Consider the following 16,929-nt stretch of genomic DNA (forward strand, 5'->3'; position numbering starts at 1 on the left):
AAGGTCTTTAGCCTAATGAGACTTCTTATCCATCCTGGGTTCTTCACACTGCAACCTGGCTTCTGCTCTTGCTACTCCTGGTTCCTGGGAACTATAAACAAATTTGTATCTTACTTGGTCCCTTTGAGAGTTGCTGCTGGCTGAATTGTCTCTATGGTACTACACACAGCTTTCTTATTTTAATGTTTACAATAAATTTTCTTGGCTTCCTTCCAATTCTGCTCCCAGAGCAATGGCTTATCTTTTTCAAGGACACAGGTGTCTGGCCAGTCCTTTGGCTCAATTTCAAACTGTGCAATTTACAGACTGATTCTCACACTTCTGGAATATTTTATTATTGCATCATGGATGTCTTGGATTTAAATCAAGTTGTTAATTATTTTAGACAAATTTTATGAGCCTTTCTTCCAAACAAAGTTCACAATTAAATTTTTCTTTGAATCAAAATAAAGACAGCAGTTTCCTTATTCTAATATATCCCAATTTCAGAGTATCATCTCCCAAAGCATGAGCTACGCTACCTTGAATTTCAACCTCTTTAATTCAACAAATCAAACTCTGCGGTTGTTACTTTATGTAGCTTTAATTCATTGGTAGAATGGATAAGCATTTTGCACAGCTTTGCAACAAGACTTTCATAACGATGAATAACAATGCATTTACTATATAATGATATCAAGATATGTAGAGATTTAACAAGTATATAAAGAAACAAAATCTTAAAGAGATACAAAAATTCAACAAAAAATTTCTCGTGCTCACGCTTCCTTCCCATCTTGTAGAATGAGCAAGCCGTCTGGGTGGATATGATGACATATAACATCATAACATAATGGTAACACTACAAACAATAGTTCTCTTAAAAAGACAGGCACAAAATTAACTAAAAATAAAAAAAAACACAAGGTTTTAACCTTTACACTTGCCACTGACCAAGCAAAAGATGGTGAGATGGAGTCACATTGCACCTCAATAAGGAACCTACAATGGAAGGATGTGCAAATCCATGCCGAAAGCAAGCTGCTCTTTTGCAACGTGTCAACAGGACATCCACAGCCAGTGGTTCCAGTTTCGTGGAGATGTCATAATTTTGATTATTTCTCATCCATTTATCAGAATGACTATTTATCTGATTTCAGATAGATTTGTTTGGCAGTCTGAAGAAAGACATAATGCAAATGGCCAGATATTGCGTAGCTTGTCAAAAAGTAAAAATCCATTGGCAGACAAAAGTGCCACTACAATCCTTCCCACCGGTAACTCACCACTTCGACCATGCACACGTGGACATTGTGGGACCAATTCCAGTTTTGAGAGGCTACCGCTATCTCTTCATGGTGATCGATAGGTTTATGAGATGGCCTGAGGCTGTCCCCATGGCGGATGCTGCTATGGACTCTTGTGCACGAGCATTCCTTAATTCCTGGATAGCTTGCTTTGGCCTACTTCTGACACTTCTGACAGAGGACCTCAATTTACATCTTCATTATGGATGGCCTTATCTTGGCTCTAGGCTTCATCATACAAGTAAGTGCCTATCACCTGCAGTCCAAAGTAATGGTTGAAAAATTCCATTGTCACCTTAAATCAGCCTTAATGGCTGGTTTGGATGGTCCCAACTGGGCAGATGAATTACTATGGGTGTTGTTCAGCATTAGGACAACTCCAAAAGAGGATCTTCACAGTTTGTCTGTGGAGCTTGTATATGGTATGCCATTGGGGTCCCAGAGGAATTTGTTGCACACAGATCCAGACTAAGGGATACTGTAGACAAATTATCCCCTGTACCTCCATCATCACATGGCAAACATGCTTCTTTTGTACCACTTGAACTGAAGGACTGTGAATATGTGTTCTTATGTAGAGGAAGACATGGACAGCCCTGACAGTGCCATACAAGGGTCCATACAGAATGATAAGACGAACAAAGTCAACTTTAATCTTGGACATTGCTGGGCAGCCTCTGTCATTCACAATTGACATGCTCAAACCTGCCCATGTTGATAAAACTGCCCCTATTCAACAGCCAGCAGTCCAGCACAGGGGTTGACCTCCCAAAAAACTACCAGGTAATAGTGCAGGTCCTGGGGTGGGGTGGGGGGGGGGCGTCGTGTAGTGAGTTTACATGGGGTGTCATAATGCCATGACATGGTTCAGTGCTTTAAAAGAATATACACGACTGGAATAAATGAGTTCTGATTTACCTGTAACTGTGTGTGTCGTTATTTCGTGTACATCAGCCACCACTGCATTTTCAGTGGCTACAGACGATATTATTTGTCCCACCCATCCACTTTTTAATTTATCATGTTCCAATTTGATAAGATGGGTTTCCTGCAAAAAGATTATATTCGCTTATAATTTCTTTAAGTATGCTGACTCACTTCCTCTTCATCATTCCATTTATTCCATTAATATTAAGACTAATAAACTTTAGTGTTTTATTCATACCATTTCTCACACAAATATTGTACAATATCTTCCCAATTTTCTAAATTCTGTTGTAACATTTCCTTATTGAAAGACATTTCCAACGCATGCGTTTCCCCTTTAAGAAACACACACACACACACACACCCCAGCTCTGATGGTGACTATAATCCCCAGAAGCCTGTGAGAAAAGCCTGTGGGTTCTTCTTCTGAAGAAGAAACCCTCCCTTTGGTGCTATTAAAATCACTCCTCTCCGAGCACCATCTCCCCCCCACCCCCAAAGTCGGAGTTCCCACCTTGCTCCTTTCCTTACCACCTTTCTGACTTTTCAGATTTCTCCATATAAACCTCTATGTTTTATTGCTTTTAACAGTGAAAACAAGACAACTCAGTACTATTCTTTGGCTTGGCTTCGCGGACGAAGATTTATGGAGGGGGTAAAAGTCCACGTCAGCTGCAGGCTCGTTTGTGGCTGACAAGTCCGTCTATCAGTTAGACCCATTTTGAAATGGTCTTTTTAATCCTTTCAGCTGGTGACTTTAATCCTTTCATAACTTTCTTCAAGTTTCTTCCACTTCTTTATTTTTGAACTTGCATTGATTACTTTCTGAATATTTGAAGTTTTTAGATCGTAGTTGTCCCTTTACCGCATCAAATTCCTTTCTTTGTGACTTGACGTGAACTCTGGAGCCAAGTGCTGTTAAAAAGAGTCAGTGAGTGCTGGCGAGCAGGGATTTGCCATTTGCTGCACATTATAACTTTGCTGGCTACTGAGACTGGGACAGAGATTGGCCAGAATGGATTTGTCCTGCTTCCTGTGACAGTACAGAAGCACTTTTCTACATTCTCCAAGATAGTGATGAACATTTGTGTAATAATTTTGATGGTAACAAAGCCAGAAACATGACAAACACTCCAGGAGCATGAAAAATTGCTCTATTTCTTTTTAAAATATTTTTATTAATTTGATAGAAATATTACATATATATTGTTTAGATATTAATTAATTATATAGTTTTAATATAATTCAGTACGGAATCTGAGTCACATTATACATTGCCTTAAATAATTCTCAAAAAAAAGTGAAAAACCCTTCTGAGAATTTCACCTCATATTCTAACACATTGTGATTATCTAAATAGACCAAATCTCTTCTCGTTGTAGAAAAAAAAAACCCAAAAATAAGAAAAAAAGAACCCCCTCCCTCCGACTAATCTATCATCTCGCACTAAACATGGTTACCAGCAAATTAAGTGGTCCAAAGCTAAATTATCTCATTTTTATCTTGATCCACTATGTAATCAATGTAAAATCTTTGAGGCCTCTCTGATTCATATATTTTGGGAGTGTCCAGAACCACAAGAACATTGGGAACAATTCTTTAAAACTCTATCACAGATTCTTAGGATTAAATTAGAAACGTGTCCTTTTATTGCTTTGTTTGGTGAGTCCCTAAAAGTGAGGATGTGGCATCCTGCTGTTCTTCAGGATGCTACATAAGACCTGAAGTTAGGGGGCTTCCTACAAACGAGGGCTGATGGCGGGCTCCTCACCTCACAAGACTGAGAGTGAAAATAAAAGCCAAGGACATTGTGGTGCATGAGCTACAGTTTGCCAATGACTGGGCACTGGTTGTCCACTCTCTCAAAGACTTACAGGAGGTCACCAGTCACTTTCCAAGTGCTGCTAAGAGCTATGAATTGACAATTAGCCTGAAAAAGATGGAGGTTCTGTACCAACTGGCCCCTGGCTCAAGCTACGAAGAACCAATGGTCTTCATTGATGACACTCGTCTCAATGCTGCCAACAATTTTTGCTCCCTGGGCGGGACAATAACTTCCTCAGCTTCTCTAGATGTAGAGATTGAAGCAAGAACCAGAAAGCCCTGCTTTGCCTTTGATCAGCTGAAAGATTGGGTTTGGTCACAGAACATCAGGTTGGCCACCAAGGTGTACAGGGCCATTGCCAATGACAGCCTTGCTATATGGATGTGAGAAGTGGTGCCCATATCAGTCACTTACATCAGCTTAACCAACTACAGCAGCATCACCTACATTCTTTGATGAAGATCACCTGCTGAGACAAGGTCTCTAATATCGAGGTCCTTTCTCGAGCTGGAATGCCAGCAGTTTCAACCCTGGTGATGTCAGCCCAACTGTGCTGTGCAGGACATGCTGTCAGAATTCCTGATGGACGACTGGCCAAGGACACCTTGTACTGCCAACTGTCCAGTGGTACCCAAAAATGAGGAAGCCAGTGATTATGGTACAAGGATGTTCTGCTCAGGAGCCTCAAGGAAGCTGACATTGCCCCATGAACATGGGAGGATCTGGCTGAAGGTCATTCACAGTGGAGGGTCGCCATCAGAAAGGGTGTGGATGTCGCTGAAAACAAGCTCAAAGAGGCAACTGAGGAAAAGCACTGCAACAGAGTTCCTGCCCCTCCGTGGCTCACCTGCCAAGTAGGTGGCAAGCAGTGCCTGTCAAGGATTGGCCTGTACAGCCACTCCAGGATGCACATAACAAACCTCACAAACTGACTGGAAGGAACCATCATCATCCTGTGGGATAGATAGAAGAAGCGATTTCCTTGAATTCTACTAAAAAAAAATAGTAGCTTTTACTTCATTGATGGCCAGACGAGCATTTTTAATAAGACGGAAAGACAGTAGAGCATCAACTCGTAAGCACTAGTTACAGGATGTAATGTCTTGCTTGAATTTGGAGAAAATTAGATCTAATGTTAAAGAGATCAAGGTTGAATTTGACCCATATGGGCTATTCATGGACTATTAGCAGAATTTGATCACTAAGGCAGGGGTGCTCTGGGGGTTTTCTATCCAATGTCCGTTTACAAAATTGCTCTATTTAAACATAGAAGCAGACATATGCTCATTTTTCTGCCTTAACTACATTAAAATTTGCCCACCTTTTTTCTCAGGTACAACCTGAGCCTGGAGACATAAAGCAGAAAATAATAGTAGACAATGTCTGTGGATAGAAACACACTTAACGTTTCCTGAATGGTGGTGAGGATTGCTTAGGGTCCCAAATGGAGGTGAGGTCTGTTTGGGACCCCAGTGGGCCCATTGGGGGGGGGGGGGGCAAAAATAGTCTTTCCAAGTGAAGCTTCACTTGTGTAAACACAGGAGTGAAAGCCTGATTTTGCTCCAATAAACACTCACCTTCCCTCAAACAAAGATAAAAAATGACTTTAATACAGTGGCTTCTTGGAATAGGGAATGGATTTCCACAGTGGATATTGAGTTAGAGAGTAATAACGAGGAAGTGAGGGGCAGACTCTCCCAATTGTAACATCCATTTTGTACAGGCTCCATTCATTGATCGGAACAACAGAATCATCTCTTTAGATGAGTCTCAACAGTCTGATTGGAATCTCTGAGTTATGATTGCAATATCCTTTTTTTCCAATTAAAGTTCTTTTCTGACCAAAGGTGTGATGTGCTTGCTTCAACATTCTGCCTGCTTACTGAATAAGGCAATTATGCTGCTTTTATTTTTGTTTTGGAACTTCAATCTCTGGTCCTGACACTGGGCAACTCCCCCCACCTACTGACTTCAATGAAATTAACCACACACTGAAAATGATACATTGGGTCGATTGATTGAGATGCTTTCTCAAATTTCTCAGCTGCTGATCAGTCTCTACTGCACATGGTACGTTCATCTCGCGCTCTTGACTTTTTATTCATACACCAGGTCTGTTACTCTCTCTTTAATCCAGCTCATCATTTTGGGCACACTTGTATAAAATCCCATGAGGTTCTGTCCACAGACGTCTGTTCTTCCAAAACTGATGATGCCAATCTAATGGATGGGCCAGAAAAGGTTGCGTGTTAGTGGGTGCCGTTGTAATTAACAGAGAGGTAACTTGTGTCTGAGTTCCTCTTGAGGATCGGACAATTTCCTGTTTTTTTTTTTCTTCCCCATTTTCCCTTTCACCCTCACTGTCTCCATATCCAATGAGAGCAACTTGATGAGAATACTCTTTGGCTCATTCTTCAAGACATCCGACACCTCCTACTTGATGCTAACATGGCCCAGATATCACCCTGAATCCACTCTCCTCCATGTCCTTCCCCTTGGTGAATACTGATGTGGAGTACTTGTTTCCTACCTTGCCCAATCTCAAAGGATAAATTCCTTCCTTTATCCTTGAGTGATCCTCTCCCTAGTTGTCAGTTACCCTCCTGTTTTCAATGTAGGTATAAAACGCTTTGGAATTTGCCATAATTCTACTCGGCGTGGGCACTTCCAATCCCCTTTTAGCCTTCCTGTTTGATTCTTTTCCTGCAATCTTTATGCTCTTCGAGGGCCCCCGTCTTTCAGCTTCCTGCAACTTGCACAAGTTTCCTCTTTCTCTGTCGCTAAGTTTACAACTTCTCTCATCATCTTGCCATGTTCAGAGGCTAGTTTTCTTTGACGGACCTTCCCAGAAAAGAAAGGGTCTATCCTTCAATTGTCTGGCAGCTGCTGAAATTGCATCAGGTGGGGGCTCTAACGCTGAATTGAAAGAAAAAAAGGCAGTGTTTTCTCAAAGTGACATTACTTCTGTCACCCTCCCCCAATGATTCAATCATTTTTACACAATTAGGTTCAATCGTTCATGCAGATCAATGTAACTGGCAGCACAATGAAAGAACACAATTGAATTTGTATTCATTGACTGAATTAAAATTATGGACGGGAAAGTTTCTTAGCGTTTATAAATCAAAGTATTGAGTATAGGAGTTGGGATGTTATGTTGAAGTTGTTTAAGACATTGGTGAGGTCAAATTTGAAGTGTCGTGTGCAGTTCTGGTCGCCTAACTATGAGAAAGATATCAGTAAGATTGAGAGTGCAAGAAGATTTACTAGGATGTTGCTGGGTCTTCAGGAGTTGAGCTACAAGGAAAGATTAAACAGGTTAGGAAGAAGAATGAGGGGAAATTTGATAGAGGTTTACAAGATTATGAGAAGTATAGATAGAATGGCATTTTCCGCTTAGATTGGAGGAGATAAATATGAGGGGCCATAGTTTTACGCTGAAAGGGGAAAGTTCTTCACCCAGAGTGGTGGGAGTGTGGACTGGGCTGCCATCTGATGTGGTGAATGTGGGCTCGATCTTGAGTTTTAAGAATAGATTGGATGGATACATGAACGGGAGAGATCTGGAGGGTTATGGAGTGGGAGCAGGTCAGTAGGTCGAGAGAAATAGCACACACTAGAAGGGCTGAGTGGCCTGTTTTCTGTGGTGTAGCATTCTAAGAGCAGAAATCATTTTAATGAACTCTCATCAGATGCAATTGGTGGGTGAAATCTTCCATCGTCCATTCATGCTTCAACAATCTACAGACATTGTGATCAATACCTGAATCCACCGGTGGCTTCTCTTTATGACTAGGGGTCCCCCGGAGTCTCCTGTCCAAACCAAGTGGGGAAATGGTCAGACTTCAGCAAGCTGTGGTTACACGTTCACCAAATCCCACTCTGAAGGAACCCGGCACCAAATCCCACTCTGAAGGAACCCGGCACCAATCCTTGACCAAGGGAGAGCTGCTATCTTCCCTTTTGCTCCCCGTGTCTTTGTTGAATGTGAGCGAAGGTCATTTGACTTAAGTTGTGCTTCATCTCCAGTGTGGACAGGACATGTTGCCATGGAGAAAAATTGGGAAGTGCCATAGTGATGTGTAGATGAAGGACATTGGGGATAGGGGTTGCAGAAAAGGAACTGAGACTCTGGACTGCGGATCCTTGTGGCTTCCAGCCTCCTTTCCTTTCCTCTTTTTGTCCCTAGCCCATTTCCTTCTTCGTTCACAACAGCTGGCCATCACACTTTGCAAATCACTTGTACTGATTTAACCATTCAGAGTCTCAGAAACTGCTGAGAATCAGATCCAATTACTCGAAGCTCTCATCCACGAAACCCACATAGAAAGATCAATCCTCACAGTAAAGTGAAGAAGAAAGACTGTAGGGAACTTGCAAAACAAACAAGTCGGCACAGTTAGTATAGCAGTTAGCACAATGTTATTGCAACACCAGCGACCCGAGTTTGAATCCGGAGTTGTCTATAAGGAATTTGTAAGGTCTTCCCATGTCCACGTGGGTTTCCTCCGGGTGCCCCAGTTTCCTCTCACAATCCAGTCATATGGGTTGTTCTGTGTGGAGGAAATGCAGCCTCCCCTTCCCCCCCCCGCCTGCCTGGAATGTGTGTATTGTGGGTGATCACATGTCCTCCCTGTCTTGAAACTTATTCAAAGGTCACATCACCTGTCAATCAAGGTTGGACTCCAGCCACCCATCACTGCACACCTTGCCATTGGCTAATTTAAATTTCCTCAGATCATTATTGGCTCGGAGCACAGTTTAGCACTGTATACACCACCAACCAATGCACAGCACATTCTTTCTCTTGGCCTCATCGTCCAAGCCCCGGACATTGCTCCATCCAGGTCACTACTTTGGACATCACTGGAAATGTTGCAGGTAAGATGTGCACTGCAATGAAGCTGAGCGGTTAGTGCTGCAATAGGTCAGTACTCACAGAGAGCTGCACCCCGTTGGTCAGGGAACCGGAGGTATGTGTGTAAAAGTCCATGTTGTAGTGTGTGAGCGGGTTGAGTATAGGTTTACTGTTGTCAGAGTCCAACTGAAGTCCAAGGTGAATGTCTATATCATTGCTTATTGAAATAGTGATCGAGGACCGTTTAACGTTCTCCCGTTTGATTCCCATGTGTTAACAAATTATGTGCGATTGTAACACCTGAGTCCAGACTCTTCTCTCTGTGAACCCACCAAACTCAACACTCTTCCCAACACAATTGGTGCTGCAAAGAGGGGTCAAAGTTTCAGTAGGACACATGTGAGTCTTAACCATGTGGGAGTGGAAGATCATGCTAACGTGTGTGTGTGTGTGTGTGTGTGTGTGTGTGTGACTGTGCCAGAGACTGTGTCTCTGTGAACCCACCCAATCTCACACTCTTCTCAACACGACAGGGTGAGTAGGCTAATTGTTCACATGGTTGCATTTGGGTGGCGTGGGCTTGTTGGCCAGAAGAACTGTTACTGTGTTGTATCTCTACATATTCAAATTAAATTAAATGAAATTAAAACCTGCATTGTCTGTGTTTACCTCCCTCTATTCCTCAACAGTCTCTACTGAATATGGTTGTTGAATTCAGGAGCTGTGAAGACCCTGTGCAAGTTGGGCAGCAGTTAGTGCTGCTTCCTCACAGCTCTGGGGACCATGTTTGATCCTGTCTTCTGTGTGGAGTTTACATGTTTTTTCAGTAACCCTGTGTTTTTTCTCAGGTGCTCTTGTTTCCCCCCCACATCCCAAAGCAGCGGTATTACTGTAAATCTCCCCCCCCCCCCCACCAATGTAGGTTAACGGTTAAAAAAAAACAAGAAGAATTTATGGGCATGTGTGAGGAAGAGCAAATTCTAAAGTTACAATAAGAAGAGGGAGTAGAATAGGCCAATGGGTAACAAAAAATCTGCAGAAATCGGAGATAAAACTAGAAAATGCTTGAAACACTCAGCATGTCAGAAAGCATCTGTGGAGAGAAAAAAATTCATTGGAATGGTCTATTTATAGTATGGAACAAAGGGGATTCCTCTCCTGAGAGCTGGCAATGGACCCATGATAAGATCACTTTTGTTTTTGTTCTAACCACAATGGTTCTTGATTTCTAAATTGCTGCAAGTTGAGTGTCACAAGATGAGATTGTGTAAGAACTCTTGACAAAGAAGTCTCCTTCCTCAAACTACGTGGGGCTACATGGGGTGCGGAGGGTAACTGCTGGGCTTCCTATCCACAGGAGCACAGTTACCTCTTAATTTCCTCATACAAGAACGCATTTATGATTGGAATATGCTGTGCATTGATTTTTCTCTCATTGGAATCCAGAAAACATCTCCACTAGTGTCAGGTTGCATTAGAGCACTGTTGGTGCATGGCTCGCCTGCTGGGTATTGACCAGATTTAAAGATACCAGCGTTGCCATTCTCCATGACAGTGGATGCTTTATATCAGGAGTTCTAGCAGGCCCTTCAAACCTTATGTAAACACACTGAGCAGGTGTTGGGGGGGGGGTGTGGGGGGGAAGAAGGTAGCCACATAACCAATGTGTTGTGTGGACAGGTCCAGTGCCAAGAAAAATATTGAGGTGTTACCTGTTTGCTCCATTTTATTTGTGTGGCCCTCAAACATCCCTGGTAATGCAAAGTGACAAAAAAAAATGCCCTGAAACACACAACCCCACACAGGCCCCACACATGTATGTACATAAAACACCAGGCCCCACACATGTACATAAGCACATGGCCACAGACAACCCATATACATGTAAATGAACATACATTCCTGCACAGGCTACACACATGTACGTAAACACAACTCCACACAGATCACATACATGTACATAATCACATAAACATTTCTTTTTAATCTTGAGCAGCCCCTCAGAATGGAGGATGACGCTTCCACTCTGAATTTATGGTTGCGATGTGGGAATGTGAGGCCGATGTGGGGACCATGCCCTCTTTGACCAACAAGGCAGATGGTGCCGTACACGATAGATGGGATGGCAACTTGTCAAGAGCTTACACAGGGTCTCCATGGTGTATGGCCTTCTTGAACTTCTCAATTTCTCTTCTGACCCACAGGTTGACATGAGTGCAAGTTGAGCCCCAACTTGACAATCAGGCTGATGTGCTCCAAAGCAGAGCAGTGGTTGGTGTGGCCAGGAAGTGTTTGGAAACTTTGTTTCAGAATGTATTTGGTCAGTTCTGGTCACCTCATAGGAAGGATATAGAAGTTACAGAGAAGGTGCAGAGATTTACCAGGATGTTCCTGGATTGGAAAATGTCATGAGGCAAAGTGAGCAGAGCTGGGACTTTTCTCTCTGGAGTAGAAGGACGAGAGGAGACTTGTTAGAGGTCTACACGATTATCAGTGGCATAGATGGAGTGGACACCCAGCATTTTTTTCCCAGGGCAGGAATACCAAACACCAGAGGACATCTGTACAAAGTGAAGGGGCGAAGACATTAGGGGTAAGGTTTTTTTTAATATACACAGAGTTGTGAGTGTCCAGAATGCCTTGCCGGGAATGGTAGTGGAGGCTGGAACATTAGGGGCATTTAAGAGACTCTTAAACAGGCACATGGATGAAATAAAAATAGATTACAGGTTAGGTAGGGTTAGTACTTTTTTGAAGAAAAATATGGGTCAGCACAACATCGAGGGCCGGAGGGCCTGTGCAGTCTATCAATTTGAGCCTTAATACTTGATTAAAACTATACTGTCTCAGGATTCGTTCATATTCAGAATTACAAATGATACCACACGCAAACCTGATTTTTAAACCACTATAGCTGTACTGACCATCTGCATAATTGCCCACCAATTCTGGACTGATCGCATTCTATTCCTCCTCCCCCCCATACTTCCAGATTCTACAACTAACCTATAAACTAGGGCAGCTTTGCAGCAGCCGATTACCCGAGTACTCTGCTCGTCTGTGGGATAAAACCGACGAGGTCACAGGGCGATTGTGGACGCTTCAGGCAGACAGCAGCAGAGGTGCGGATGGGAACTGAGAGGCTGCAGCTCCAACCAAAACAGAAGCTGTTTTTTTAAAAAAAAAAATCCTCTCCACGATTCAGTGATTGGAAATCTTTAGCCGAATTACAAGTTGTCACAAAGCACAGACAAATGATGAATCCCCCATTTCTACACCAAGTCAATCCCTTCCAAAGTCTTGGTGGAATCAAGGGGAAGGGAAGTCTCACCTTTGCAGGCATCTGCTTCTGGCCCCTTCGCACAGAACATGTTTTCAGTCAGTGGATAGGGAGAATTACATGTCAAATAAGGCTGCAAAAGAATGGAACACTTGGCATTCTGCAAGAATAGATGTGACGCACTATTTAAAATTTACAATGACAACTCTAAGCCTGCATAGTGAGAAGATTTTGCTCTAAGAACAAGCAACTGGAGAAAGGGCTGTTGGTCAGAGAGGCCCTGCAACAATTAGAACATAGAACAGTGTGGCATAGGAACTGACCCTTCAGCCCACAATGTCTGCACTGAATATGATTCCCAAATTAAACTAAATATTTTCCGGCTGCACATGATTCATATCCCTCTATTCCCTGCATATTTACATGTCTATCTAAAAGCCCCTTAAATACTTAGGCAGAACAGTTAGCGCAACGGTATTACAGTGTCAGCGATCAGGACCAGGGTTCGAATCCCGCGCTGTCTGTAAGGAATTTGTTGTGTGTGTGTGTGTGTGTGTGTGTGTGTGTGTGTGTGTGTGTGTGTGTGTGTGTGTGTGTGTGTGTGTGTGTAATAAACATACCCCACACATCTCCTTTAAATTTATCCCCTCCCCAGCCCTATTCTGCAACAACCTTAGTGCAGTAATACTAAGATGCCTTCTGAAGCTCGTAATGATAGTATGAAGTGGAAACCTCAGAGTGCACCGAATCAATTTCTCTATCCTTCATTCAATTCAGTGCCTTCTTGTTGGGGTGAAATGCCTGGCTTTTAATCACTGAAAACATTTCCAAGACTTCATCAGACTCAGATTGGACATGTGAGAACAGATTCTGAAACTGAAAGTGCACTAGTGTAACATCACATTTTTTTTGCACTAAGTTCAACTCTGAATATTTATCTATCCTTTTGTATTAATTATTTTCCCTCACATATGGTCCTTTAATTTACGCTCATTGTTAGTGCATTTTGTGCGGCTGAACAAACAAGAATTTCAATACATCTGTGCTTATAAGGTCTCGTCATTGACATAATGTTTGACAATTGCAAGAAGCATCAGTTCACAGCAATTGATTTTCTGAGCTTTGTTTTGACATGGGGATAGAGCCAGGTTGAAATGAGGCTGACAGTATCAATAGAAGAACAATCAACCAAACGAAAACCAAAGCACTGCAGAGGTTGCAAGTTTGAAATAAAAGGGGAAGAAAACAGAAAACATCCAATAGATAGGCAGCATTTGTGGACAGAGAAGCAGTTCTGGATCCCTTCATCATGGGAAAGTGAGAAAACAAATTAGCTTCAGGTGGCAGAGAGGGTGAGAAAGGGATGGGTAAAACAAAAGGAACATCTCTGGTAGGATGAGATCAGACGACTTCACGAGAGGCAAATAGGCTGTTAAGATCAGTTGAAGCTTTTTGGTCTGTGTAATGTGTTGCTCATGGTAAGGCTGTGGGTCATGCCCTGCAGGTCAGTTAAAAGCAACAAAAGAGAAATCACAAGAGGTAGAAGTGGCCGAGTCTACTATGGACAAAGAAAGAGCGAGTCACCTCAACTGGAGGATTCACTACCCAGTTTGGAAGGTGACAGCATGCTCAGACAAAAGACTGCGGCAGTCCAGAGAGTTGAGAATGAGAAGCAAAGTGACAGGCATCCAGAAGGTCAAGGCCAGTCTTGTGGACTGAGAGCTGACACTTGCAGAGTGATCCCTCGATTAGCGTTTGTTTTTCACTTCTCCGGTGCACAGCTAGCCAGAATGCAACACACCAGTCTGAGACCCTGCTTCACCCACAAAGACTGTTTGGGTCCCTGGATGGTGGGAAAGGGGGTGAATGGGCAACTCTTGCACCTCCTGTGATTGAGTGATTAAGTGCCATATGTCAGGGAGTGAAAGGTGGGGACAGCCAGTTTTCTCTCCCAGATCCCATATGCTGTCTTGACAACTAAGTATTTCTAGCAATTCCCATCTTTAACTATAAACTAGTTCCTTTACCAGCTACTTTAAGGATCTGTTCATCTTTAAAACAGTAGTTGGACTCACTACTTGGTTAAGACAATAGCCAAGGTGCCACTGTAAATAATCACACACCAAAATAGCAGCAACGTCCACTGTTTGTTCCATTAAAACATGAGCCTGCCCAAACAGGTGCATTTTTAGGTTGCAAGTTTTTCCCAAGGAAACGCTCCCTCTGCATGTTTTTCAGTTCCAATATCTGGCCCAGAACCAATGCAGGCAATCACAGAGTGCAGTTCACATAAAGTGCTAGAGGAACTCGGCAGGTCACACATCACCCATGGACAGCAATAGGCAGTCAACTTCTTGGGCTTGAGACCTTCTTCGGTATCAGGTTACCTCTTGTCAACTGCAACAAAGCCAATGTATCCCATTATAAATAGTCACTGCATTGCTGCATAGAACACTGCAGCACCATATCAGGACCTTTGGCCTATCTACACCAGGCTCTAGTTAAATGGTTACCACTCAGGAAGGTTCTTGTTGATTTTAGAGAGATATTTGTTGCTCATTGGACATACACAAACTGATTTCCTCCTATCAGTTACTTCAGTGTCTTGCCAAAGAAACATGCCCCATCATGGGTTTTCCAAATGATAACCTCTTCTTCAAGGTCACCAGAGTTCCTCTTATTTCCCTTATTTCAGGAGAAACACTCTAGCCAGCCATTTCCTCTTGTAAGGACTACAAGGGTTTTGAACAGGCTGAACTCAGAACTCACAATCAGTCTTCAAAATAGGGTCTTTCAACAAGCTTGCCAGCTTGCCATTTTGCAGCCTCTAAAAGCTACTGTAGAACTGAATTCTTTCTCCCTCTCCCCCTCCCCCTCCCCTTCTCCTTGTAAAAACTAGACCTTCATCCAAGGCTCCAGACCCATTTTTGAAAGATCTTATCAGCCTCTGCCTGGTACATGTTCAAATTCTGTTCCATTTGCACCTTCTTTTGAAGTTCTCTCCAAAGCAATTTCATTGTCTTTGCAAAGACACTGGCGCCTCAATGTCTCACTTTCAGCAAAGCTCTTGCATTTTAAATGAGATTTCTTTTGTGGTGTTACTATCTGTTTATGAAGTGACCTACACTCCAAACCCCCACAATCTCGCTTTTAAAGGCATATTTATATATAATATATAATATACCCCATATATCATATATTATATTCAACTTCAGCCCCATTTATCCCTCTTGCAGTCAGGAGGTGCCAGCCAATATTAGGGAAGTTGAAGTCACCTGTAACTTCAACCCTGTATTTCCTGCACCATTCCAAAAATCTGTCTGCTTATTTGCCCCTCAGTGTCCGAAGGGCTATTTAGGGCCTATAAGACCACTCCCAGCACAGTGATAGCTCCCTTCCTATTTCTTACTTCCATCCTCACTGACTCAGTGGACACCTCCCTCTGCAGCATCCTTCCTTTCTATAGCCATGATACTCTCCCTGACCAGTAATGCTACTCTGTTTCCTCTCCCCACCCCCCCCCCCAAATCCTATTCCTTTTAAACACCTAAACCCCGGTATCTGCATTAGCCAATCTTCCCCTTCCTCCAGCCAATTTTCAGTAATGGCAATAACATTGTTGTTCCACATATTGATTCATGTTCCAAGTCCATCCCCTTTATTCCTAATGCTCCTACCATTGAAATAGACACATTTCAACCCCTCCAACTGGCTACATTTAGGTTTAGTCCCCCTGTCTGTGCTTCCTCACATAGCATCATGCTTTTGTCCTTTCTGCCCTAATCTCTACACTCACATTGTGATTCCTACTCCCCTGCCAAACTAGTTTAAATCCTCCCCACAGCTCTAGCAAACCTGCCCACCAGGATATTGGTCCTCCTCCAGATCAGGTGCACCCTGTCCTTTTTGTACAGGTCAGACCTTCCCCAGAAGAGATTCCAATGATCCACAAATCTAAACCCCTGCCCCAATTCTTTAGCCACACATCCATCTGCCACAACATCCTGTTCCTACCCTCTCTGGTGCATGGCACAATCCTGAGATTACCACCCTTGAGGTCCTGCTTTTTAAACTTTTTTCCTCTCTCCCTATATTCCTGCTTCAGAACCTCATCACCATTCCTAACTAGGTCATTGGTGCTCACATGGACCACGACATCTAGCTGCTCCCCCTCCCCTTCCAGAATGCTATGAACAATCAGAGACGTCCCTGACCCTTGTACCTGGGAGGCAATATACCATCAGGGAGCCTCAATCTCATTCACTAAACCTCCTATCTTCTCTCCTAACCAATGTGTCCCCAGTTACCTTAGCTCTCCTCTTCTCATCCCTTCCCTCCTGAGCTAAGGGGCTAGCCTCTGTACCAGAGACATGACCACCACAGCTTGTCCTTGATAGATAATTCCCCCCCCAACAGTATCCAAAGCAATATACTTGTTGAGGGGAATGGCCACAAGGGTGCCTCTTCCCTTTCCCTCTCCCAACAGTCACCCGTATCCTGACCTTTAGGGGTGACTGTCTCCCTGAACTGCCTCTGTCTCCCAAATGATCCGGAGTTCATCCAGCTCCAGTTCCCTAACTCAGCCTCTCAGGAACCACAGCTGGATGCACCTCTTGCAGGTGTCGTCATCAGGCACAATTACGCTGTCCCAGATTTCCCACATCCTGCAATTGGACCCATCTACTGCCCTACCTGTCTCCATTAACTCTTACTAATTTAAATTCAAAGATCTTACCTTATTGGAATCAAACTT

The 16,929-nt window shown here is 43.2% G+C and overlaps 1 protein-coding gene across 2 annotated transcripts in view; it reads right to left on the reverse strand.

Annotated features, from left to right (window-relative positions):
- Nucleotides 1-3,370: 3,370 nt before the first annotated feature.
- Nucleotides 3,371-16,929, reverse strand: part of LOC138749681 (complement factor B-like) — a 79,555-nt gene continuing 65,996 nt past the window's right edge. Inside the window, exons 16-18 of one of the 2 annotated variants that reach the window (XM_069911413.1) lie at nt 12,228-12,309; nt 7,802-7,851; nt 3,371-6,258 (exon numbers count right to left, since the gene is read on the reverse strand). In XM_069911413.1, coding sequence (XP_069767514.1) covers nt 6,136-6,258; nt 7,802-7,851; nt 12,228-12,309 — 255 coding nt within the window. In that variant the 3' untranslated portion in view covers nt 3,371-6,135. The remainder of the gene's footprint in view (nt 6,259-7,801; nt 7,852-12,227; nt 12,310-16,929) is intronic. The other variant, XM_069911414.1, reaches the window with a different exon arrangement.

Source organism: Narcine bancroftii, chromosome 14 (genome assembly GCF_036971445.1).
Source record: "Narcine bancroftii isolate sNarBan1 chromosome 14, sNarBan1.hap1, whole genome shotgun sequence".
In the NCBI taxonomy this organism is placed as follows: domain Eukaryota; kingdom Metazoa; phylum Chordata; class Chondrichthyes; order Torpediniformes; family Narcinidae; genus Narcine; species Narcine bancroftii.